Genomic DNA, 21,919 nt, shown 5'->3' on the forward strand with positions numbered 1-21,919 from the left:
CCTATTTGAGCACTATAGGATTATACGATATCTGACATCTTCTGTCCTCCGTGCTCCAAAGTCCTGTGGATGTGGAAAGCTTTCCTTATTTCAACTTTTTAAAATCAATGAAAAAATTCTTCACACCTTGCGTATAACTTACCACACGTATCGGAGTTGCCTAGCTTTAGATTGTATCTCGTGAGATAATGCTGTCCAACGAAATGCTAAAAGAACCAGAGGCTTTCTATTTAATTTCTTCTAGAATTTTGGAAAGAACAGGCAGGTAATGAACAATTTTTAGGAAATACCCATTCCCCCCGCCTTTACTAGAATAAACAACCATTCTTATGAGACATGCAGATACCATGGTACAAGCTATTAACTGGTGCAAATATGGCATGGCAATCAAACATATATTTTAAAGTTGTATTGGTAATCTTCTAATACAAAATCACAATTTAATAGCGATGAGGTCTTACTGGTCTATTTGGGTCACACAACTTTGGATCTCTTATATATTCTACTTTTTTCAGCATAACAGCTAAATAGCCTGCATTTTGTGACTTGATGATTTCCCTTTCAACAGACCTCTGTTTGGCTTTGCACAGTCCTACAGAAAAAAAGGTAATATTAATACATTAGTTATGTGTTATGCTGAAATAAAAAGTAAACATCACACATCACCAGTTATATTTCTTTCATAAACTTTGCCAGTAAAGGGAGACAGGAACTGAGATAGCAGGCGTGCATTTTTGTAGTCAACTTTCACATTATACTTGCACAAAACACAGCGGCGTTTTTCTTTTTGATATGGATTAGTTAGGTTTTCTGCTGGCTAAAGACATAATTAAACGTATCTAATATTTATTACAACCAATAAATTTTAGTTTACTAGATCGTCTTTGGGCTGACTACTTGTACTGGAGGTTGTTGAATAGCCTACTCTTACGGGTAATAATTTAGACCCCGTGATTCTATAAAAATCTAATAAAAAAGATCATAAATATCTGATTTAAAAAAACAAATTCTAAAGATGATTACTCGATACGTGAAAGTCGGAAAAAACCTTTCGTAGTATTGACATTGTGAATGCAAAATGTTCAGTTTTGATTTTTGATTTTCCTGTCGTCTGCGCAGTAATATTCCGGTTTCCAACTCTCGGGTCGGGTATAAGGCTCAGCTCCACCAGATCGAGGAGCTTTTTCTTCGATTCGGTGCAGGACAATTTTTTTTTTTTGTGGGGGGGCTTCGGTACTTGATGCCAGGTCCGATGATGATCACGATTCACGTGATTCTGGTTTACCTAGAAGGTGACAAGGTCTCTGATAAGACAACTAAGACTCTGGTTTTTTCATTTAAGCGCCACATCAGCCGCAGTTTTGGAAGATGGTGCCGGTGCTCTGTGCAGCACCTGGATCAAGCCTTGTACCCACGCCACACAAGAATTCCTCACATTGAGCCTACCCGGTCTTCCTTATTACTAGGAATGCATGCGGTGTCCCCAGTTTCGTAGTGTGGTAGGGGGGCAACTTCTAAGTCGGGACACGGGGCGCTGGTTCTCTTTAAGAATTTCAGTAACTGGCAACGCTGCATTTGCCGTTGACGGTATTAATTAGATATTTAGATGGTTCAAATTTGAGTACTCTTATTAGTCTTTAAGGTTTTGCCATCCATTTAGCAAATTCTCCTGCCAAATTAAAAAACTGGAAAATATTTGCTGTCTCAAAGAGAGAGGATGGATAATTTGAGTCAATCGCTCTCTAATTCGAGGTTAGACAAAATTTGTTTTTTAAACCATACGTGGAAGTTGTCGTTGAAAAAATAGTTTCTGTAGTTGGGATGGGGGGAGAATTTCCGTAATTGACAGATTTTTTTCATGTTACTAAATTAATTTTTTTTATATTGCTTCGCAGCTGGGAAAATCCCTTTGGTATTAGTGGAAATGTTATTCCATGCGATTTGGAAAGTGATGAGCAGTTTGTTGGTATTAACCTTTGTTTTTTAGTTTTGTCATGAAAGTGATGGTGTTTTATGTTGAAAGTAGGTGAAGAACTAAAGGCCTTTTTTGATAAAGAAGAAAAAATGTATCAATCGTCTTCATCTGTAAGATCAGATCAAAGTCATCAAACAGAAAAGAGCAATGCTATGGCTTCAGGAATTACGATAAGGTATCTTGTCAAGGCAAATGTTACTTTTTGACCCATTCTTGATGTATTTTATGTACAGGTCTTTTATGGCTGACAGTGGAGACAGTGATCTTATTAATCAGAAGCTTACAATGAGCCAGTACATTGCATACAAGTCTGAACCAATGGGTCCGGAATTGGGTGAATCAACTTCATCTAAAGAAAGAGTAAGTAATCATCTTAAAACTTTAACTAAAAAAAATTTAGTTAACTCCTTTTATAGCCTTATTTCAGCTTCCAAGAAAAAATTTCTCTGTCTCCACACAGTGAAAAAAGCGAATCAGGGGTAGCTGAGTTTAATCCAGACTTCAGCCAAGAGCCTTCTTGGATGAAAAAGAAATCATTAAGCTCATTATCGAGTTCTGAAAATCTAGAAATACCATCAAAAAGTCCTGATAGCAGTGAAAATTGGTTAATTGGCACAAACAAGTCTGCAAGTCAAAACAGTATGGTAGATATTGTTGAAAAATCTGAAGCCAGTGTTCGCGTGAAGGAATCTAGCATCTCCGGTGCACCAATACTTGAACCTGTAGAGCCAGCGATCTGTATGTCGCAACATCAACCCTGTGAAACAAGTGAACTTCCGTCCCTGTATTGGAAGCCCCACAATGAATCGCTTATTGATGGTGGCTATTCTCACCTGGAACCATCACTTATGAGAGGAGCCATAAGCAATTGCCATTCTTATGTTGCTGGGCATGTCGAGTCGTTGTCTCACGAACCTGATGGAAGTCGACGACCTAGCGAAATCGCCGCATCAAGTCGGAGTTCTTCGCCTGCTAGCACGATTCGTGAAAATACGGATTTCCCTCGGTGCGAATCGCTGATTTCAGAGCCGCAGTTAAGTTCAACGCGTGAGATAACTGACGACTTCAATGACGTAAGCTCAACGGAGAAACGGGTGCATTTCCAAGCTGATTCCTTACATTCCCAAATTAGTCGTACATCAATTGAGAAGCAAAACCTACATCTGGGGTCGATTCTAGAAGTGTCTTCCAAACCAAATCTCTGTTCCACAGCCATGACACCCACAGCCAAAGCATCTGAACATGTTATGCGTATACTGGCAAACCTTAGCCAGAACGGCAATTCTATTGTGAACCAAGAGCAAGAAGTAAAAAATGCAAGGTCTTCGGTTTTGAAAGATGGAGCTGATGCAGAAACCGAATCAAAAAATTTAAATTTAGAGTGGGAACGCATTGAACGTGAACTGACTCAACATGATTCTAATGGATTCAGCCCAGAATCATGGGTAGCTGTCTTTTCAAACACATCTTGCCTATCAACGCCGCTATTGATGAACAAAATTAAAGAACATGTTCTTCGCATGAACGGTCGAGGGATGAGTTCAGGTCTGTTACCTTCTGAATCGAGCGGCATTGGCGGCAGTGGTTTTGAAATAACAGAAAGTCGAATTGAAAGTGCATCTGCTCTCCCATCGAACAAGACTGCAACAAATTCCATCCATCCATCACTAGCTCACGAAAAAGATCTTTCTTCTCGGGCATCGTCTAGCAATATGAATCCCTCCCAGCACAGTGCTGCAGAATCAAGTCAGTATCCGCCCAACCCTGTTGCTATACCTCCACCAGCTGCTAAAATCGAAGATAAATTTTTGAAGACCCGCCACACCTTATCCGCTATGCCACCACGCGATGGAATAAAACCCGCACTACTAACCCCTGTAGATGGGTTAGCCAAAAATGATTTCAACCATATCGACTACGTCCGTCTCACTTCCACAGCAATAAAAGCGATTCCTGCAACAAATGGTGTAAGATCTTCATCGTCTACTAGCCAACCTAAAATGATTTCAGCTAACATTCAACAGTCTCTTCAAGCGCCGCTAATCAAGTGCAGCAAGTCGCAGGTTTATTTTGGAGGAGCAAAAATTCGACAAACGCAAAAGCAAAACGTTGTAGTTCGAAACTCTTCTTTTGAACAAGCACTGGAACTGGAATTACGTATAAAAGATTCAGATGACTTCTACATGCTAAACGAAGATCGTTCTTTGGTGTCTAGTTGCAACTATCGATTAGAGCCGCGTCAAGAATGTTGTCTCGATCTGGTTTTTCAACCCAAAAATCTTGGCCCGTTAGCTTCGAAGCTGAACCTGTATCCACGATGCCAATCAGCTAAAAAAGTCAAGTATACTGTGGATCTTTTCGGCTACGGTGGCTCTAGCATTATTCAACAGTTAACTCCCAATGCTGGTGACTCGGAACGTACGCTTGTCCCGAAGACTAAAGGAGCTCACTGGAATTGCCAGCTTGTTCTGAAAAATCGAGGAAATGTTGCAGGATTCGCTTTCATTCAGCCATTGCAAGGTAAATCATATGCACAAATGATCCGCACTTTTTTCTTATTATATAACGAAACAATTGAACAGAAAATGGAAAGGTGATGGAAGCCTGTCAGTGCATCATCATGCCTCAATCCTTCTCTTTGAATGCCGGTGATTTCAAAGAAATTAACATTTTTATCCATCCAACTGAAGACGGAAAGTTGGCACCATTCAAGTTACGAGTGGTATGGGGTGACGAACCGCTGCGACTGCGTTGGATGAGGTAAACCATTCAGCCAAATATTTGAGTGAGATGATCATACTTGTTGTAAAATCAGGTGCATCGCTAATGGATCACCGCTGAAACCTGCATCGGAGATTGTTGGGTTTGATTGGACTAGATTGCTGCAGTTAGAGTCTAATGACAAATCAACAAATCCACCTGTTGGCGATGAGGATACGACATTGTTCTTTAAAAACGTTGCAGTGGATGAGATTAAGGTCGTAATTCCAGACCGTGGCCAAGATTCACATTTTGTAACGTTGGCAGTAGAACCTGCAACGGTTCTTGAATCATCGTCTGTGAACGACACGATGCTTTCCGAGAGACGTCTCACCAACGCCGTCAGGTTTTGTTATACACCTCAGCCACTGTTATGAATTATTATTTTCATTTTACGTTTCTCCATCTAGTGGCAAAATGTCATCGGATATGGCAGTCTCAGCTGCGGTCACTGAACTAACGTTTCCTTCCACCAAAGTTGGCACTATTTCTTCACAGAAGATCCCTCTTCAGAACTGGAGTGGAATCAAACAAGAGGTATCTTAATCCTTTTGATTTTTGAAGCATAGTTTTGAATCGCTGTGTACGTAATCTATTTTAACTGAAGGTCCGAGTAAAGGAGATTAGTGGACCTTTCATAATGAAGCATACCCGCAACGCCGTCCCGGGAGGCTATTTCACTCGTTTACCCATACAGTTCCATCCAACCAAAATTGGTTTTCATTCAGGAAGCGTTTTGCTTGATGTTGGACAACATGGGCAAACTATAACCATTTCACTTAAAGGGGATGCCTTCTAAATGTGGCAGATTATATGTTTACGCGCTGGAAATGTTTCGTTATGCACATAAGCCTTTTCTATTCTTTTTATACACATATTCTAGTTTTTTTATTATGCAAATCATTCTGCGTCTAATTTCTGATTTCATATTTAAACGCCACATACCTATCGAAAATGAAATGATTAAATGGGAAACTTTGAGAATTTATTCCGTTTTAAGGCCACTTATAGACTGAATTAAACAGGCAAAAAAAGACATTTATAAATAACTAACTGGTTTAAAAACGTGACAATGAACGATTGAATGGACAGATATTGGAACGTCGAAATCGAAAGAGGAAAACACCGAGCAAAGCAAAACCTATTTTTTTTTTGTGACTTTGCGGTTTGTTTTATCACCATTATCCGCAGGCAAATCCAACCGCAATTCGCGATAGTCCGCCTACATTGTAAAACCAAATGAGATAAATTGTGTGAGATAAAAAAATCGATACAATTGTAGCAAATAAACGTATACCAGTTGCTCATCATCGGGGACTCTGCTAAGGAAATCGATAGCTTCGTTGTTGGGAATGCTATGAGGACGCAATAGCTTGCGCGTGAACTTGTTAATACCCCAGCACAAAATGAGATATCTTAAAGGAACGGCATAAAGTAAAACACATGATGCTATCAACAAAAGTATAGCCAAGTAGGAGAGGAAGGGAACACTGAAATTGAAGGTGCTATATTGAAAAAAAAAAAAAAATTAGTATTTTTTATTTCTACAGGATATTTGTTGGCATACTTTTTGACGCTTTCAAATAGCGAAGCTAAGTAGCCAATAGAATTCTGGACGGTTAAAGTTGCTTCCTGGATAGATTGCAGTTTTTCCTTGAGGCTTTTTCTTTCCTCCTGAAACAACCACGCGTTTTTCTTCTAGCATCGCACATCAAAAAAAATTTAGGAACTATCAAATACCTTATTCTTCTCGTCGACGTCATCATCGTCTTCATCACCTGAAGCGTAATCGCTCTCATGGTATTCGCTAAGGTAGGCATGGGTAAACGATCGGATCTAGATACAGGATTTTAGGTAAAAGGTTTCAACAGCATTGAATTTGGTTGTGCTAAAATATTCGAAAATAGAAAACTTACCAAAAAATTGCGAAGGAAAAAGAGAAGCAACATTAAAGGGATAACGTATGGCTCGAAATGCCACGTAACGACTAGAAAGACAGCAAATCCAACGCAACTGCGCGTGTTAGATTCCCATTCCCAGATGCTCCTGTAAAATAATGAAATCCGGAAATATGTTGACTAAACGGGTAACAACTACAGGCAAAATCAGTTTTCTATTTGCAGTGAAGAGTAAAGATACTGGGAAGGAACGGACTCGATATATTTGCCGATTTCGATGATATCCATGACGACGGCCTTGACTCGTATCACATTACGGACGAACGTATGGCGGTTGAACTTGACTTCTGGCTCAATATACTTTTTTTCTTTCGGCTGCAATGTTTGAATAGTTGCTCGAATCTTTTGAATCAATCAAGGAAATTGGAAGTCATTAATTTTGATCACGTCAGCAATATCATTCATCGATATACTTCATTCCAGACGACGTTGAGTTCTAGTAAAATTTGCGGATTGTTGCCCTTGGCCCTGGCACGTAACTTACGGTCTTTTAGGGCGTACCACCTCTTTTGTCCGTTAGCTACGCGTAATAAAGGTATCACAACAGCACCCAGAAATTCAAATCTATGATCCCTGTCTTCGTCGTACACCGTGACTTGCAAAACAGAATTGATGTCCTTTACGTTACTGAAATCATTTGCAATTCCCATAGTTATTCAAATCAAATTCGCTAATAAGAAAAAAAAAAAACAACCAAGTACTTACAAAGTAAATATTTTGTTCCATGAAGGGTTTAAAGTTTTGTACTCTGTTTGTGTCTGCAACCTTGAATTGACTAGCTGGAGCACACAAAACGGATCGGATTTACCACCGATATCGGCGGATGCTAATCCAGTTGCACGGAAGACTTTCACGCTCAGATGTCCCACGTCTCGCAAATTGTGAAGCGTTTTCCAGAGACTCTATCGTATGACGTTACAACGTTAAATATTAAATCATGAGAAAAAATGGTAAGTTTGGAAAGACGACGTACATAGCGTTTCTGTATAATCTCCGCTTCTTTAGAATGTTCAGCAAGTTGATGCGTCGATAAATCGGATATAGTCTCTGAGGCAGTAGTGCCACTGATGGTGATCAAAAGCGACAAGATTCCGGAACCTCCGTGCTGGAATTCACAGTTCAGTGAATGCGTTCGTTCCCCTTCAATGCTCCCCAAATCGAGGACGGCCCTGGAAGGTTAAACGTATGACAGCGCAATCTATATAGCGAAACATTCAATCCCATAACTGACGTACCTCGCAATCGATTCATCTCTTCCAAGAGAACCTTTCCATTCTTTCTCGTGCAGGTTTATTTCAAGGAAATGAGACTGATCTTCGTACAGATGGAAATCGAATTGCTCAAGCCAAGTGACGCTCGTGTTGGAACTCCGCGTCACTGACTTCGTCTTGTATTTTTCGTTTGCTAACCTATTGAAGATGTAACGCAATTTGTTGAGCCAAGCGCTGGAAAATCTACCGAAGCTCAAATCTTACCGCAAACGGAGGTAAGGTTTGCACAATAGTTCACCGTCTTTGTCAGTTAAATGTCGTCCTTCAATGATGAGTATGTTAACGATTGATGACCAGATTTGCACTTTTAGTTTTTTAGATTGATCACCAATTTTGGGAGGAGATCTCTATTACGAAAAAAAAAATAATTAACAAACTATGTGTGTTAATCGGTTTTGCTGAATGCAGTAGCTCATGCAGTGACTGAAAAAATCTCAACAAAATACCTGATCGCCATCGTCTTCTGAGATTTTTGGATAAAGACCTATGGACAAATCAATGATGCCCTGACGGCCGTCAGTGTCATCCGCGAAGAGATCCAATGAGTATAAATTTACTCTGTTTAGTAAGTAAAATAGCATCAGTTAGTGTCTGTACATGAATGAAAAGGGATGGTAAATTTACTTGTTTAGTTCGAGCTGGTTCAAGTCAAATGTAGCTGCTCCCAGAAAATCATCTTGCAAACCCCAATCGTAATCAAAGACCTTTGGCAATTAAAATAAATGAAAATCTCGATTGTTGAGCTTCAATTCATTGATTAATTACCCGGATATGTAATGGAGTATTTAAATCATCTAAATGGGCATAGAAATCTTCTTCCCAAATGGGATTTAAATCACGATAGACAGTTTTAGAACGATGAATGACTTTGTTGCCCAGCTTGAATTTGACATAGGGATCACTCGTGCCTACATTTCGATAATGCATTTTATCGTCCAATTTGAAAGATTTACATAGCACTTGCTTACCACACGAATCCTTGGCTGCCAAATTGCGTCCCTGCTTCAGAATGACATGAAGGCGAAAAGGACCCACCGGCTGGATCGATCCGGATTGCTGCAACGACAATAGCGGTGGTAAAGACGATACGGACATGGCAGGCATTGGTGACACCATCTTGAAAACGGAGAAATTGATTATCTTTTTCCTTTTTTTTTTTTTGATCGAATGAAAACACACGTGACAAAACCATCTCGCCGGACCAACCTTACAAAAACATATGTAAGCAACATTGCAATAAAAACAACAAAAGTTTTCTTTGAATTTCTAGGAAATGGATGTGCTCGTACTTTCGCTGCCCTACAGAATCTTTGTTACGCTTTAGGGCGTCCGCAATTACACGTGAAGCTTCAAAATTTAACTCGTGGAATTCCCAGGAACTTTAAAAGTTTCAAACACAATTCTTTACTAATTTACATGTTCCTCCTCATTGTTAATGCAAGAGACGTGCAACACGAACTTCAGTCAAGTAGTCTGTCAAGCTAGACACTATTTTCAAACGTTGTTAGTAAAATGTGAATGTCAGAGTAGCAAAAGAAACGCGACTTAAGAGATTACAGCTTGTAAACACATCGTCACATAAAGGCGTGTAGGCGATTACTCAAGACCACAGAACAGTTAAATGGTATTCCCTTTTTCCGCTTGTACAAACCCGGCTTACCAAATGAGTTTCTGATTGTTGTGGCTAGAATATCCCTTTTGAGCAAGTGAAGCTGAAAATCCATTACTCGTTACTGCCATTCCGATTGTCCAGCGTGAAGATGAAAGAGATCCTTGTTTCTCACATCTGTGGTGGCTGCAACGTTTTTTTTTTTTTTGGCCCCAACTCAGTCTGCTCAGTGCCGTTGCCAAATGTTTCCCCCCTGTACTTCTCAAACACGGTTGCGCTAATAACCGATTTCCAGGAAATGTGGCAAACTAGGACACTAATGCTAAGCCCCACCCTGACGAACCGCTTGTTTTTTTAATTGTAGACAGTGAGATCATTTGGGGATAAAGTCGCGATCACGAGCGGGGAAAACAAATCATCATTTAGTGTTGAAGTTTAAGGAGCTTTTAAATTACCATCTAATTTACATCATGTAATGCTTCGTGGTATTCAAACTAAAGACAGAATGGTGAAAAAACGTTACATTATTTAGAGGGACAAAACAGCGTGGACCCCGAGGCGGTATAAGAATGAATCAGCGTTTAGGGTGCAATAACAGATTCGCCACCTCAAGCGGTAACTGAAATTCGATTTTGAAGATAACAGAAACCCTTACACACCTAATCAATCGAAAATGGGGTAACGTGGACAATATCACTGCACGTGTGCTTGATCCAGATTGGAAAGCAGACCCGATAAAACCGACCCCGAAAGCGATGAATCGTTAGCGAGGAACCGCAATCAAGATTGTTCAACTGCGTTTAAACCTGAATATTTTCCGAAAAATAACAGTACAGGAAGCACTCACCGTATGTTTTGAGTCAGGATTGTCCAACGATGAGTGTGGCGTGAAAGGGCGTTTGGAACAAATGGTGACTTTCTTAGGCATAGTCAATTTAGGCAAGACTGATGACGCGGCAGCCGCTGCAGCCACTGACAAGCCGGCAGACGCCCATAATTGCGGATGATTATCGTTTGATTCTTGTTGACTGATGACAGCTGTCGTTGTGTTACGGTGATCCTCACATTGATCAGGTTCCCTGTTTTCAGTGAATTGGGTGGAAGAATAAACATTTGTTTTTTTGCAGATTAATGTCAGCCTACGACAAAAAGGGCAATTTCGCTTACGGAATAGTAGACGAAAGAACATTGGGTTGATCAACACACGAGGTTAACGAGGACTGAAACGCCGATTTATCCCCTAGACTATCGGTTAGCTCTTCTCCAGCCACCACAGGACAAGTTGATTGAACGACTGGTTGCTTACTGCGACCACTTCGATCGGAAAACTTGAACTAATCGATCGTAAACAACCACGAGTAAGTCAGTTGGGAGAACAAAAAAAAATAATGGGTCAGGGCAAAACACATACTAAAATGGCAGTAGAACGTGTGAACGAAAAGCGAAAAGAAAAAGTATACAAAAATTGAATTCATGGTCGTTATGAAAATGACTTACCTTGAGGAGGCTGAGGAAACCAAACGATTTGTGACGGTTGGTGGCCAACGCATTGCCGGTTGATAGCCGAGAATCACTTCCGTCATCATCATCGTGATGTTTGCTGGTTGATTTTCGTTTCCTCATGAGGGGTGGTGTCAGGAAAGCTCGCATGGGTGACGATTTGTGAGCGCTCGATTGCTGGCCAACTGACTTGAGTGTGCTGACTGAAGGTGACAACGAACTGGACAGATCGCCGTGTAGAGCTGCCTTTTCCGATGGCAACGTCGCTTCGAAATTAGAAGCTGATTTGCTAGCGGCATTTTCATGGAAATCAATCAGAGTCAATTCAAGGGCTGATAGTGATTGGCTTAGGCGTTCACGACGGCGACACGCTTCCGGCTCTGGAAGAAGTATACCGTGTAAGTTATAAATTATTGACACGAACTGCGAACATCCTCGTTAATCAACTGGTTCAGGAACATACTTTTCTTTTCCCTTTTTATACTAAATGCAAATGAAGCGATAAAAAATAAGAAAAACAGAAGCCATTTGCACAGCACGGTACCTACGTCATTACTAGTCTGCCGCTGGCTGTTTGATTGCAAGTTACCCACGTTGGGTTGTACCGTTTGCCCTTGATTTTTTTTTTCCTTTCTAGTTAGAACTAAATATCAACCGGGAGTTTCATGTGCAAGTGAGGGAAAGAGACTGAATTGACGTGAATCAGTGCGACGTTGATGATCCAATCAATAGTTTTTAACCAAGTAGTTGACAAAAGCTCGATGCGTGATGGCTGAAGGCACAAAGGACGCATTCGTCTTGCAATCGCGTGTTTCGTTCATCGTTTCCTTTGCCCTTAAGAATCGGAGAAAAACGATGCTGTGACGTGTGATTGAGAGCGTTAATCTTCTTTGGCCCGACGATTCGAGATATTCTTGGCTATACATTAAAAGTATTTATTTTTTTCTTAGTTACGTCCATAGGAAATCCTTTTTTTTTCACCATCGCTCGCGATAGTTCTTATTTTTCCTTTTAAAAAAAAAAAAAAATCTTGACCTTCTTCTAATCCTGTTTCCGACGACAAAACTGACGCATCCGCATTCCGATCGTTGTCGCCGATAACGTCCCTTTCAAATCGAAACAAGGACAGAGTTTAGGAAACACATAAAAGGCAAAATAGAGCCATTTAGGGTCATTCATCATCGCGAGTTACTGGGCCATATTTCAGTATTGCCAACGGACGACATCTTGAAATCCATTACAAGATAGCACGACAACAATGACCGCTCTCTGATTCTGTATGTCAACCCTTTTACTCATATCATGCGACGATTCTTTCTGCTTCGCAAGGGGAAGTAAAAAAAAAAAAATAAAAACACCAAAAAAAAAACAGGAAATACAAAGAACAATGGCCAACGCGATCGATGCACTTGAGGTTTTATTGATCGGCGAGCGTTGAAGCAAAGCAAGCAGAGAAAGGGTACCGGAGAAACCGAAAATCATTTGGCCGTTTCAAACTTGGGGAATCGTCAAAAGGATTGAATACTAATACGAAAATAATAACCTTGGGGGAGGAAGAATTGTTTGGTAACATGACAACATCTAGCAGCCTCGCGGCGACCGTGAGACAGAAATTCCCCGTTCGTACACCCTCCGTGATGGATAACATAACGCGCGCAAGCGCATTTCAGAAATAGAAAAAATACGTGGAGCTCGTTAATCGGCATGCTTTTTACCACAAAGTTTACTAGAACGGGCACTATCGTTGACGAAATTGCTACTGAGTTTTCTAATAACGCCCGCACTCTCGGGGTTGTCAAGAACAACTATTTTCGGTGAAGTTGAAAGGCCTCGCGGCATTATTTCACAACGGCTATTGAAGGCGTAGTATTTGCTTGAGTTCGATACGCCTACTCAAGCTTATAAACACGGCTTTATGTAGTAATGCGGTTGGAGTTTCATAGTTCACCTAATGCTCAATCGCCACTACAGTAGATATGTTGAATGAAGATATGATCACGTAAACCGGGTTTTTTTTCCCCATTTTTTCCACTATTAATTTTAATTTTTCGAATCCCCTCATAATATAGAGCATTCATTTGATCGCATTTGAGTGGAGAAAGGTTACTGAAACAGGAAAAGCTTGCAACGAAGGTGGAAGCCAGCAAGGAATCTACTGCCGTCGATAACAAAACATATTCAGAGATGATTCCCGTGGAATGATCTTCGATGACCCATGAAAGTGATGGGCCAACCAGTCAAGGCTCAGGGCCAAGTTTTGGTTAAAAACAAGAAACTATGTCTGTTATACAAGTACTTACAAGTTGCTTATTTCGTAGGTCGCGGATACTTGGCAACATGAGCAAGTCTGGGTTTTCGGAGGATAAAAAAGTATGTCCATCCGCATATAAATAGGACGACTATATACCGAAATTTAATTGAAGCAAGTTCTCAGCTAGGCAGCGTTTTTGCCATCAAATTCTTTACATTGTTGCGTATGTAAATGCGATCGTGTGCATATGCTTTATGCATATTTTCATACATGTAAAAGCGTTGAAATGATTAATGTATGGTACGTCTTGTTGCAGTTTGCTGCCTTAAAAATGTGTTGTCGTTTGCTTGGATACGATGGGTATCAAGTTTCCAAAGAAAGGGAGAAATATTTAATCACTCTATTAATACAGTGAGAGTTAGTTAAATAAATGAAACGACTGATTAAGCCGTATCACGCTACGATTAACAAAAGGGTAGCGCGGAGAGTAGGATAAAATGATATACAGAATAACTTCATCGTTGTGTATATGGCCGACTGGATATGTTTTATCGATCGACGGACGTTTTTGACGACTGAACTACCGATGAGTTTTTGTCTCCCTTTGCGTCATCGTGTAACTGGTACTGTCGTAGATGGCGTACTATTCGTGAAAACTTGCAATCATTTAGGTTTCTGATAAACTATTGCTTGCCTTTTAAATATGAATGTCTACTTAAATTATGAAAAGGAGCTGTTGAACGATAAAGGACAGACCAATGGAAACCGAAGAAATGACAGTATTTAACTTACCTCCCATGCTGAATCATGAACGATATTGGGTTGCTGTCAAATCCTGATTTTGGTTACTGCTGACACTTGTCCAAGCTGAACATTGAGGAAGTCGAAACAAGTAGAACACTTACGCCAAAATGCTTATGGACACAAAAGAGCCAGCTAGCCGGGTAGACTTGAACAAAGAATGCATTGGGCAAATGGCGAATACCCTCTCGCACGTTACATACAGGCAAGGATAGACAACTTCTTAATGAAAATTTAACGCGATATGCACTGCGCGTACGGACACGTCTGACCGCAGCCGACGCGGACTATCGACTGGCGTTTTACACCGTGCAAGCCAGAGAACAAGGCAAACAGCACAAACACGCTTATGCTGTCTGTCGGTTTCTTTTGGTTTCTCATTTTTCTTCTCTTTCTTGGCGCGGCTCTGTAGCCGGCAATACTGAACGTTACTTCCTACTCAACTACATTGTGTGAGTTCGCCTCTCATTAGTAGTTTCATCCGCCACTCGTTGACTTTACAGGGATGTCAACGCTACTCCCAACCAACATTTGCTCGTACTTCTATAGAGATGTGCCTTCTTTACAGACTGAAGAGCCCTTGAATTTTTGGAATCCCGTCCACGGTGAAAAGCAAGGAGTGTTTTCTTCACGTGTCAACTGAGTACAAGAAATCTGTGCTTGGGGACCTCGCTCTTAAACTCATTCATTTTAATCAGCACCAATGCTGCTGTTCACGGTTTGTCTGGTTGTGTATCGGGTCAGTAGCCTATCCTTACACAGTAGATCTGTCTTTTGGAACCTCGGAGCAATAAAAGCCAAACGCATAGAACCATACACCACTTAGGCCAACTGAGCGAAATCGATAATCAATACAGTAGCAAAAAAAAAAAAAAAAAGAGCATCATAGACTATGACACGTTTACGAGTCGGGAATGATTTATCAAATATCTCCGTAAATGTTTTTGCAACATTGTTACATTATATTAGGTATCAATCAACTTGATCTGATCAAATCGATAATCGTGCGTATACGGATATCTATCTAATCCTAGTTTGTTACGATAATAATGTAACATGTCAACACAGCATTTTTGCAGAACACGTTAATGCATTTTTTTTTTCAAGGCATGATATATTTTTTTGTATTTTACGAGTTCGATATCAATTTTACGAACGGCTTCCAAAATAGAGCCAAAACCTATAACAACTGCTATAGTTCAAGCTATGATATATAGCTTGCACATTTGTGTTGTTTTTAAAAAAGGGAAATAACAGCAAACCAACCAGCGACAACAATAATTTAGGATATTTTTGCCTCAGTACAAAATACGTTGAACAACATATTCCGTTTTTCTTTTGAGCACCGAATTTTGCTGGATCAATGTAATACAACCACCGCCTGTGTTATTGATTAATCAAATGCACATGTCGTACATGATACCAGGAGTAGTAGGTTATAACAATATGGTACAATTTGCCAACTTTTAGCGGAGGGCGCAAAAGCATACCTTCCACGAACTTGTACCTCATGTTAAGGTAATGGCGAAGTGCATTCTTACATTAAACTCCATGAATGCAAATCCAATTTCTTTTCAGTTATGGCTGTATGCTGATTCTACATTATTTAAGCGAAAAAAGTATTTTCATTTGACAGCGGGCCAGGGCGTAGCCAGAAATTCTCTCCTTTCCAAAAAAAAAAGGGTGGGTGGAGGGATATAGGATGTACTAAATTTCAGAATCAAACAGCAACCAAGGTGATTAAGTCGCTTTGAAGCATCAACTCAGCGTTGTATGCAAAACCACACAATTACCCCCTCCCCGCCTCAACGTCATACTCAGTATCGAATTGGTTTCGTTTTGAATGTACCGCATGCGTGAGCGTCACAACTTTGTAGCAGTCTTGCTACCTGAATATAAAACCATGACAGATATCAAGGCAATGTCGATTCTCTCGAGTGAAAACGAAAAGCCTGACTTGTGTAATGAACCGGAGCTACGCCTCTTCCCAATCCCCCCGGAATAAAACGTTACCGGAGCACATAGCTTGTGGTAGTAGATTATTTTTGAAAGCCGTATTGGATGCTAGGTGAAGTTCCGTTGACATAACAGCGGATTGGTACATAAGGATACCGAGAACTTTGCAAACGAAAAGTAGTTTCTTTTTACAGTTGGCCTGCGTGACACAGACATCGTTCTGATATGCTCCCATGCGGGACCAATCCCTACGTGAGAAGCCTTCCTTCACGTCTTTGAAATTAACTTTTCTACCGCCGTTCCACCCCACGCAACGTCTAAAGGTTCATTGTTTTGCTAGTAGATGGTCTAACGCACTTTCCTATTTGCATAGAGCCATCGAATTAATGGGACTGAGATTCATTTTTTTCATCACAGTGTTACGTAGCGTTTTAAAAAGTTAACTATCGTTCGGAGGTAAATCGGTCTAATTAATGCCACAAAAAGATCGGTATTCGGAGAATAAATTGTTCAAGCGTGAACTCCCGTTTCATAAATTTTTAAATGTGTCCCCGGTCGAACTTTATGCATGAGACGAAGTATACCTCCGCAGAAACCCGACGACTACCGCCTTCTTTTTTATTGAAAATCGAAAATGTAAGGCTTGGCCAACAAAGGACATGCAAGGACACTCTCCGCGAATCGAGAATGCGCTCATCAATTTAGAAGGATCGAATTATGTTATTTTTGGATAAAGTGACTCCTGCTAAGCTCGAAGAAGTGCCCATGTTATACGGATCCCAAATCCCTTGCTACACTCATCTGTTTTTCCTTGTCGTTTTTTGAACTACACTGGCAAAATTTTTCCTTTAGACTTTTATAGTTTCCCCAGTTCTGCTTTCACAGCATTTCTATTGCAAATGTTTTGCAAATTGAACTATCTAGCGTAAACATTTAATGGCTGTACTGCTATAAGTCAATTATTTTGCTACATACATTTCCCCTGAATTTTCGTCCACTTTGGCTCCTATAGAATCAAGCCAAAGGCGGAAGTGTTTGTTGAAGGTTTTTGTTGACGTATTAACAAATTTCATTGTTGGCTCATGCTTTCCTCCTTCCTCCTAACTCCTTGCCACCTTTCTCAGCAGTTGGAAAATCTTACGGAACCGGAGTTAACTCGGTGTTTATTATTAAACCTCCACTGGTGGCTGAAAGATGCCGCTAGTAGGAGAAAGTTGGAAAAGAATTTTTTTTTAATGAAAGTCGTACGTTGACCGAAATCTAGTTCCACTTACGAACTAGCACGTTCACCTCAGTCCTTGTTTATTCACGAAGGAAATATCACGTGAGCTGTTCTGTATACAACTTTGAGCAGTTCGAGTGTCCGTGCTTCTCGTATTTGAATCGTTACGCCATTTTTGAATGCGTTTCTCCTAATGTTTTGCTACATTCAGTCCCATTTTTAGAACATAAGTTTTCTGATCTCCAGTTTTTTTCACCCGTTTTGATTTTTTGCCAGTGCTTGTCGCCGACGTTAACGAACGGTGTATTCTCAGAATATCCTGAGAAAATTGAAATGCAAGACAGGCAACATGACCTTTCGTCTGCCTCACTGGCACGACTGAACCAGGAAAAGAATAGTAACCTTGAAGGTAACAAGTGCGGATTATGTAATTTTTACCCGACGTGGTTGCAAAGGTTTGCCAATCCTCGCTCCTTCCTTGTCTGCTTCTGCATCAAGAATGTTCTTCAAGGCATGATATTTACGTACATCATTGGAATAGAGACTTCAATTGAAAGACATTTCCAGTTCGATGGAAAAACGATAGGAATGTTACTGACCCTCGGTAATTATAAACGACGAGTGAAAACAGTTGCCACATAAATTATGGATTATGCCCTTGACTTGAACACGAATCATAAATCTTTACTGCGATAAAAAAACATTTCCAGGAGAAGTAGGCCCCGTAATTACGGCTGTTTGGATAAGCCATTTAGGCTCGAGAGGTAACAAGCCGTTATGGATGGGAATGGGCATGCTGTTGATTGCTGTTTCCCTTTTTTTCTGGTATTTTTTTAAAATTTATGTTATCATACAGTAATATGTACAAGTTTTTCTGCTAATGCCTGTCTTTAATAACTGTCGGACGAGGGCCATTTTTAGTTTGTGTAAAACATTTCCTATCCCCAATGCACTTGTATTCTGCTTATCCATCTAGAAAATTGTACTAATCTATAAATAGCATAACTGATCCGTACAGTACCCTCAATCCCCTTAAATCTAATCGTAACCTTCTTCGGACTTAAAACATGAGGAGAAAATACTAGCATTAAATAGAATTACTCGATGTGCTCTGTAGTAAATCTTATTATGATATACGTAGTAATTCAAGTTTGCTTTCTTCTGCAGCTTTACGATGTATTTACTGTTTCCTCCCCCACCATCGTTGATTAGCAGTGAAATTAACAGCCACCTAAGTGCACATGGAAGCCAAAAAGCAGAAACGTTTTGCAGGAGCAACGTAACGCAAAATGCAACCGCGTTTGATGACACGCTCTGCACTATAAACCCTGTCACTCGTCGATGGGCATTTGCTGCCTGGGTTTTTATTTATTCTCTCATGGGTAATACAATCGTTCTATAGCAATTAAATTTTCGTTTGTAAAAAAATTAACGTTTGGTGAAAAGCGAAGAAAACAATTCTATTAAACTGACGTTTAGGTATAGGAGCAACAACTATCTACGTCATCGGTGCACCTTATTTGGATGATAGCATACCGAACAATGATTCTCCATTTTATTTTGGTACTATTACTTTCGATTTGATGAAATCTGGCAATTTCAAACGCCAGTTTTCTTGTCATTCTTTAGCCATCACCATTGCAGTGCGAATCATCGGACCCGTTTTTGGCTATTTACTTAGTTCGTTCTGTTTGAAATTTTATGTCGATATCGGAAAGCGCCCAGGTAGCAATTCGATATATCTCTCCATGGTTTTATTTTACGCCTTTTTTTTCAGCGACGAAAAGCTGTTAATCCAAGCCTTTCGCTCACATTTTCCCCGTCAGGTTGGAAATCTGACGATCCCCGTTGGATTGGAGCTTGGTGGCTTGGTGCATTGATTCTCGCAGTTCTTATAGCACTGTTTGCTTTGATCCTTGCATCTTTTCCTCGAGTCATGAAAAGAAACGACGCCGCCGGGAATATGTCTAGTTACGCTGTAGGGGACATGACCACTTCTAGTACTGCCACACTAGAACTACGCGAACATCAGAATCCGAACGTGAGCTCATATACAAACGGAAATCGATTAGCAGGTACGAGCATATCTATCCTGCTGCGTCAATAGTGCATCCAATGCTTTCATTTAAATTTGATTTCGTGTAGAGTTCAAACAAGCACTTCGTCGTCTACTTCGCAATCCGATTCTTCTCTGTTCATGTGGTAGCAGCATTTTTACCATTCTTGGACTTGCTGGCTACTTTGTTTGGTTACCCAAATACTTTGAGCATGAATTCCGCCTTAGCAAGTCCAACGCAGCAATGTATTCAGGTACAAGAGATTAATTAAATTACCGTATACGGTATCAGTTGCAAACAATCACTACCACCCTGGCTCTTTTTGTCCAGGTCTGTCGGGTAACGTTACCATGATTTTCGGGGTCCTACTAAGTGGTTACCTAATGAAAAAGTACCATCCAAGTTCGGGTCAAGTAGCTGCAAGTAAACTACATTATTTTTAATATATGATATATCGTTATAACATAACCGTATATTTTACCTTTATGCACATCACAGTTGTAGCGGTTTCAAAATATGTCTATGCCTTTGGTTTATTGCTAATCATGCTGTTGTCTGACTGCAATTTTATGTCTGACCTACCAGGATCGTTGCAGATGAATGGCAGGTACGTTATAGCAATGCAACTCTTTTTGTGCTTCCCTAGACTAATGTCATATTTTTATCATCTTAACAATTAAATAAGAAATTTAACCACTAACTTTACATTTTGTAATTTCAGTTTAAAATTAGACACAGAATGCAACGATAGTTGCAATTGCGGTACTGTTCAGTTTTTGCCAATATGCTTCCGAGGGACTTCTCACCAGCAAACTTATTTTTCTCCATGTTATGCGGGCTGCAGAGAAGTGTCGTCTTTCAATGGAAGCGTGGACTACGGTTCCTGCATGTGCGTTTAAAAAAAAGAAATCAGCTTTGAATAAAAACAAATTATACTTATCAATCTTCTTATGGCAACAGGTGCGACTCCGTATCATTAGCAACCCCAGGATATTGCATGGAGACCTGTTCTAATGTATACGTTTATATGGTGCTACTTGCAGTTATTAAACTTGTAGTCTCTGTAGGCGCAGTAGGCAACCTGATAATAGATCTCAGGTATCCTATGGCATACTGTTTACCTAAATAGTTAATGAATGGTAGAAATTGGTATGATTGCTCAGATGCGTTGAAGAAAGGGATAAGGCTCTGGCGTTAGGGTTTTTGGCTACTATGTCCGGACTGTTAGGATTTCTACCCAACCCTATCATCTACGGAAGTCTAATAGATTCGTCATGTTTAGCGTGGGAAGCTTCGTGTGGAGAGAGGGGTAGCTGTTGGGTTTACAATACCGACGAATTCAGGTACTGCGGCAATAAAGCTTTAGACTTCTATTTAATCATATTACCTATTTTCAGGTACAAGCTTCATGGGCTCACATCTGCTTGCCTTATGATAGCTGGGGCATTTGAAGTTCTGACTTACTTTAAAGTCAAAGGCCTTTTACTGTTCAAGAACAAAAATTCTGAATCCTAATTATTAATTAACATTTCTGTATTTTTTCAGCACTTTTCTTTGTACATGTTTTCATTTTTAACCACTTTTAAAAAAGATTACATCATCTGCAACAATTGAAGATGTGTGCCTTAATTGGCCTTCAGGCTCTCTCACTTCTCCATAGATGATTCTTCCTTGGATAAGCACTCTTTGTCCTTTGTTTGTGTATTTCAAAGTAGACTCCCTTAGATAGGGTTTAAACACACAGATTCTGTGCCACTCTGTTTTTTGGGTGATATCTCCTACAGAAAAACTGAAATTATTAAGAAAATGATTGCTTTAACTGAAAATTTTTGCAACAGACCATTAGCATAGCTATAATTTGAGTTTGTCGCCAATGAAAATGTAACTACTGGATGCTCTGGAGAGCCACGTTTCACGGGATTTGAGCCAACCCTACCCAATAGGGTCACCGAATTAATAGCTGCAGAGAAAAAAGGTCAAAAGCCTGGCATTTGAAATTCGCAAAACCGTTAAAAACCGACTTTTCTCAACACTGACACCCATTGATGTATTCTCGTCTTCAGTTTGATTGGTGGTGTTCGTCGATCTCCATTCGTCATCAAGTTGCTTCCGACAGGACAGGAAAATATGTCGGGAGGGGGCAAGTTTAACAAATTTTGAAACAAACCCGCTACACGTTTTCAAACTGAACATCTCAGAGATCTAAAGGGCAAACTTACACGTGCTCAAATACTGCTTTTCTCAGTCTGCAAAGAATTGTTATGAATTCAATAATGCGGCGTTGTCAGAAAACCTTGATGCACGAAGAACAGAATACACTTTGTTTTTGTTTTGCTTAAAAGTTAAAACTAGAATAGCCGTTTTATCAATAGAAAAATTCTAAATTTTATCTGAGTGAATTTGAGTATAAATTACTTAACAGTTTTCTTGTCTACTACACAGAGATAACTGAGGGAACCGAAATCCTGTTTGTTTGTTGATCATCGCCATCTACGTGCAAGCAGTGCATAAACTGCATACGGCCAGCGGCATGCCCCTATCATAGGTTCGTAGCGCACT

General features: G+C 40.1%; 5 protein-coding genes across 10 annotated transcripts; 2 read left to right on the forward strand and 3 right to left on the reverse strand.

Moving 5' to 3' along the window:
* Window positions 1-394: 394 nt before the first annotated feature.
* Window positions 395-1,173, reverse strand: LOC130703848 (small ribosomal subunit protein bS18m-like). Its single transcript, XM_057525296.2, has 4 exons — window positions 1,024-1,173; window positions 875-966; window positions 667-817; window positions 395-592 (listed from the first exon to the last, which is right to left on the reverse strand). The coding sequence occupies exons 1-4, from the start codon at window positions 1,064-1,066 to the stop codon at window positions 441-443; spliced, it is 438 nt and encodes a 145-aa protein (XP_057381279.1). The 5' UTR covers window positions 1,067-1,173; the 3' UTR covers window positions 395-440.
* A 421-nt stretch (window positions 1,174-1,594) lies between these two features.
* Window positions 1,595-5,620, forward strand: LOC130703827 (uncharacterized). Of its 2 annotated transcripts, none has more exons than XM_057525276.2 (9): window positions 1,595-1,752; window positions 1,896-1,966; window positions 2,024-2,150; window positions 2,209-2,335; window positions 2,392-4,495; window positions 4,558-4,735; window positions 4,791-5,081; window positions 5,146-5,272; window positions 5,343-5,620. In XM_057525276.2, the coding sequence occupies exons 1-9, from the start codon at window positions 1,718-1,720 to the stop codon at window positions 5,532-5,534; spliced, it is 3,252 nt and encodes a 1,083-aa protein (XP_057381259.1). In that variant the 5' UTR covers window positions 1,595-1,717; the 3' UTR covers window positions 5,535-5,620. The 2 variants fall into 2 exon arrangements, with proteins under 2 accessions (XP_057381259.1, XP_057381260.1); XM_057525277.2 differs by having other exon boundaries at window positions 2,027-2,150.
* A 78-nt stretch (window positions 5,621-5,698) lies between these two features.
* LOC130703829 (multiple C2 and transmembrane domain-containing protein-like) lies at window positions 5,699-14,324 on the reverse strand. Its single transcript, XM_057525280.2, has 19 exons — window positions 14,117-14,324; window positions 11,071-11,453; window positions 10,741-10,907; window positions 10,421-10,652; window positions 8,933-9,080; window positions 8,730-8,872; window positions 8,589-8,668; window positions 8,411-8,522; window positions 8,169-8,311; window positions 7,929-8,102; window positions 7,667-7,862; window positions 7,399-7,595; window positions 7,107-7,320; window positions 6,890-7,035; window positions 6,652-6,781; window positions 6,476-6,571; window positions 6,303-6,409; window positions 6,033-6,240; window positions 5,699-5,957 (listed from the first exon to the last, which is right to left on the reverse strand). The coding sequence occupies exons 1-19, from the start codon at window positions 14,121-14,123 to the stop codon at window positions 5,877-5,879; spliced, it is 2,964 nt and encodes a 987-aa protein (XP_057381263.1). The 5' UTR covers window positions 14,124-14,324; the 3' UTR covers window positions 5,699-5,876.
* On the forward strand, window positions 9,381-20,975 carry LOC130703832 (solute carrier organic anion transporter family member 74D-like). 5 transcript variants are annotated; one of them, XM_057525283.2, is made up of 13 exons: window positions 17,408-17,907; window positions 18,014-18,128; window positions 18,471-18,685; window positions 18,783-18,866; window positions 18,933-19,028; window positions 19,130-19,378; window positions 19,449-19,613; window positions 19,691-19,783; window positions 19,859-19,967; window positions 20,082-20,249; window positions 20,321-20,458; window positions 20,524-20,703; window positions 20,758-20,975. In XM_057525283.2, the coding sequence occupies exons 1-13, from the start codon at window positions 17,637-17,639 to the stop codon at window positions 20,873-20,875; spliced, it is 2,001 nt and encodes a 666-aa protein (XP_057381266.1). In that variant the 5' UTR covers window positions 17,408-17,636; the 3' UTR covers window positions 20,876-20,975. The 5 variants fall into 5 exon arrangements, with proteins under 5 accessions (XP_059352539.1, XP_057381266.1, XP_057381269.1 ...); XM_057525285.2 differs by having other exon boundaries at window positions 17,832-17,907; window positions 18,014-18,067; XM_059496556.1 differs by lacking the exons at window positions 17,408-17,907; window positions 18,014-18,128 and adding an exon at window positions 9,381-9,435.
* Window positions 20,876-21,602, reverse strand: LOC130703847 (single-stranded DNA-binding protein, mitochondrial-like). The gene is made up of 3 exons (XM_057525295.2): window positions 21,382-21,602; window positions 21,201-21,320; window positions 20,876-21,138 (listed from the first exon to the last, which is right to left on the reverse strand). Exons 1-3 carry the CDS (start codon window positions 21,551-21,553, stop codon window positions 20,933-20,935), a joined length of 498 nt encoding a protein of 165 aa, XP_057381278.1. The 5' UTR covers window positions 21,554-21,602; the 3' UTR covers window positions 20,876-20,932.
* Window positions 21,603-21,919: the final 317 nt, after the last annotated feature.

The sequence above is a fragment of the Daphnia carinata genome, chromosome 8 (assembly GCF_022539665.2).
Source record: "Daphnia carinata strain CSIRO-1 chromosome 8, CSIRO_AGI_Dcar_HiC_V3, whole genome shotgun sequence".
Taxonomy (NCBI): domain Eukaryota; kingdom Metazoa; phylum Arthropoda; class Branchiopoda; order Diplostraca; family Daphniidae; genus Daphnia; species Daphnia carinata.

Excerpts from the sequence above, each read along its gene's own strand:
- LOC130703848 (XM_057525296.2), bottom strand. The coding sequence starts at position 1,066 with ATGTCAATACTACGAAAGGTTTTTTCCGACTTTCACGTATCGA. Across the intron at positions 818-874 it reads GTCAGCCCAAAGACGATCTA|CCAGCAGAAAACCTAACTAA; the intron begins GTAAACTAAAAT and ends TTATGTCTTTAG. Across the intron at positions 593-666 it reads TTATGAAAGAAATATAACTG|GACTGTGCAAAGCCAAACAG; the intron begins GTGATGTGTGAT and ends TTTTTTCTGTAG.
- LOC130703827 (XM_057525276.2), top strand. The coding sequence starts at position 1,718 with ATGGATAATTTGAGTCAATCGCTCTCTAATTCGAG. Across the intron at positions 1,967-2,023 it reads AAGTGATGAGCAGTTTGTTG|TAGGTGAAGAACTAAAGGCC; the intron begins GTATTAACCTTT and ends TTATGTTGAAAG. Across the intron at positions 2,336-2,391 it reads CAACTTCATCTAAAGAAAGA|CCTTATTTCAGCTTCCAAGA; the intron begins GTAAGTAATCAT and ends CTCCTTTTATAG.
- LOC130703829 (XM_057525280.2), bottom strand. Across the intron at positions 7,863-7,928 it reads AGAGATGAATCGATTGCGAG|GGCCGTCCTCGATTTGGGGA; the intron begins GTACGTCAGTTA and ends TTAACCTTCCAG. Across the intron at positions 7,596-7,666 it reads AGATTATACAGAAACGCTAT|AGTCTCTGGAAAACGCTTCA; the intron begins GTACGTCGTCTT and ends GTCATACGATAG.
- LOC130703832 (XM_057525283.2), top strand. The coding sequence starts at position 17,637 with ATGCAAGACAGGCAACATGACCTTTCGTCTGCCTCACTGGCACGACTG. Across the intron at positions 19,968-20,081 it reads TCGTTGCAGATGAATGGCAG|TTTAAAATTAGACACAGAAT; the intron begins GTACGTTATAGC and ends TTGTAATTTCAG. Across the intron at positions 20,459-20,523 it reads AACCTGATAATAGATCTCAG|ATGCGTTGAAGAAAGGGATA; the intron begins GTATCCTATGGC and ends ATGATTGCTCAG.
- LOC130703847 (XM_057525295.2), bottom strand. The coding sequence starts at position 21,553 with ATGTTCAGTTTGAAAACGTGTAGCGGGTTTGTTTCAAAATTTGTTAAA. Across the intron at positions 21,321-21,381 it reads GGGTGTCAGTGTTGAGAAAA|CTATTAATTCGGTGACCCTA; the intron begins GTCGGTTTTTAA and ends TTTTCTCTGCAG. Across the intron at positions 21,139-21,200 it reads AAATTATAGCTATGCTAATG|GAGATATCACCCAAAAAACA; the intron begins GTCTGTTGCAAA and ends GTTTTTCTGTAG.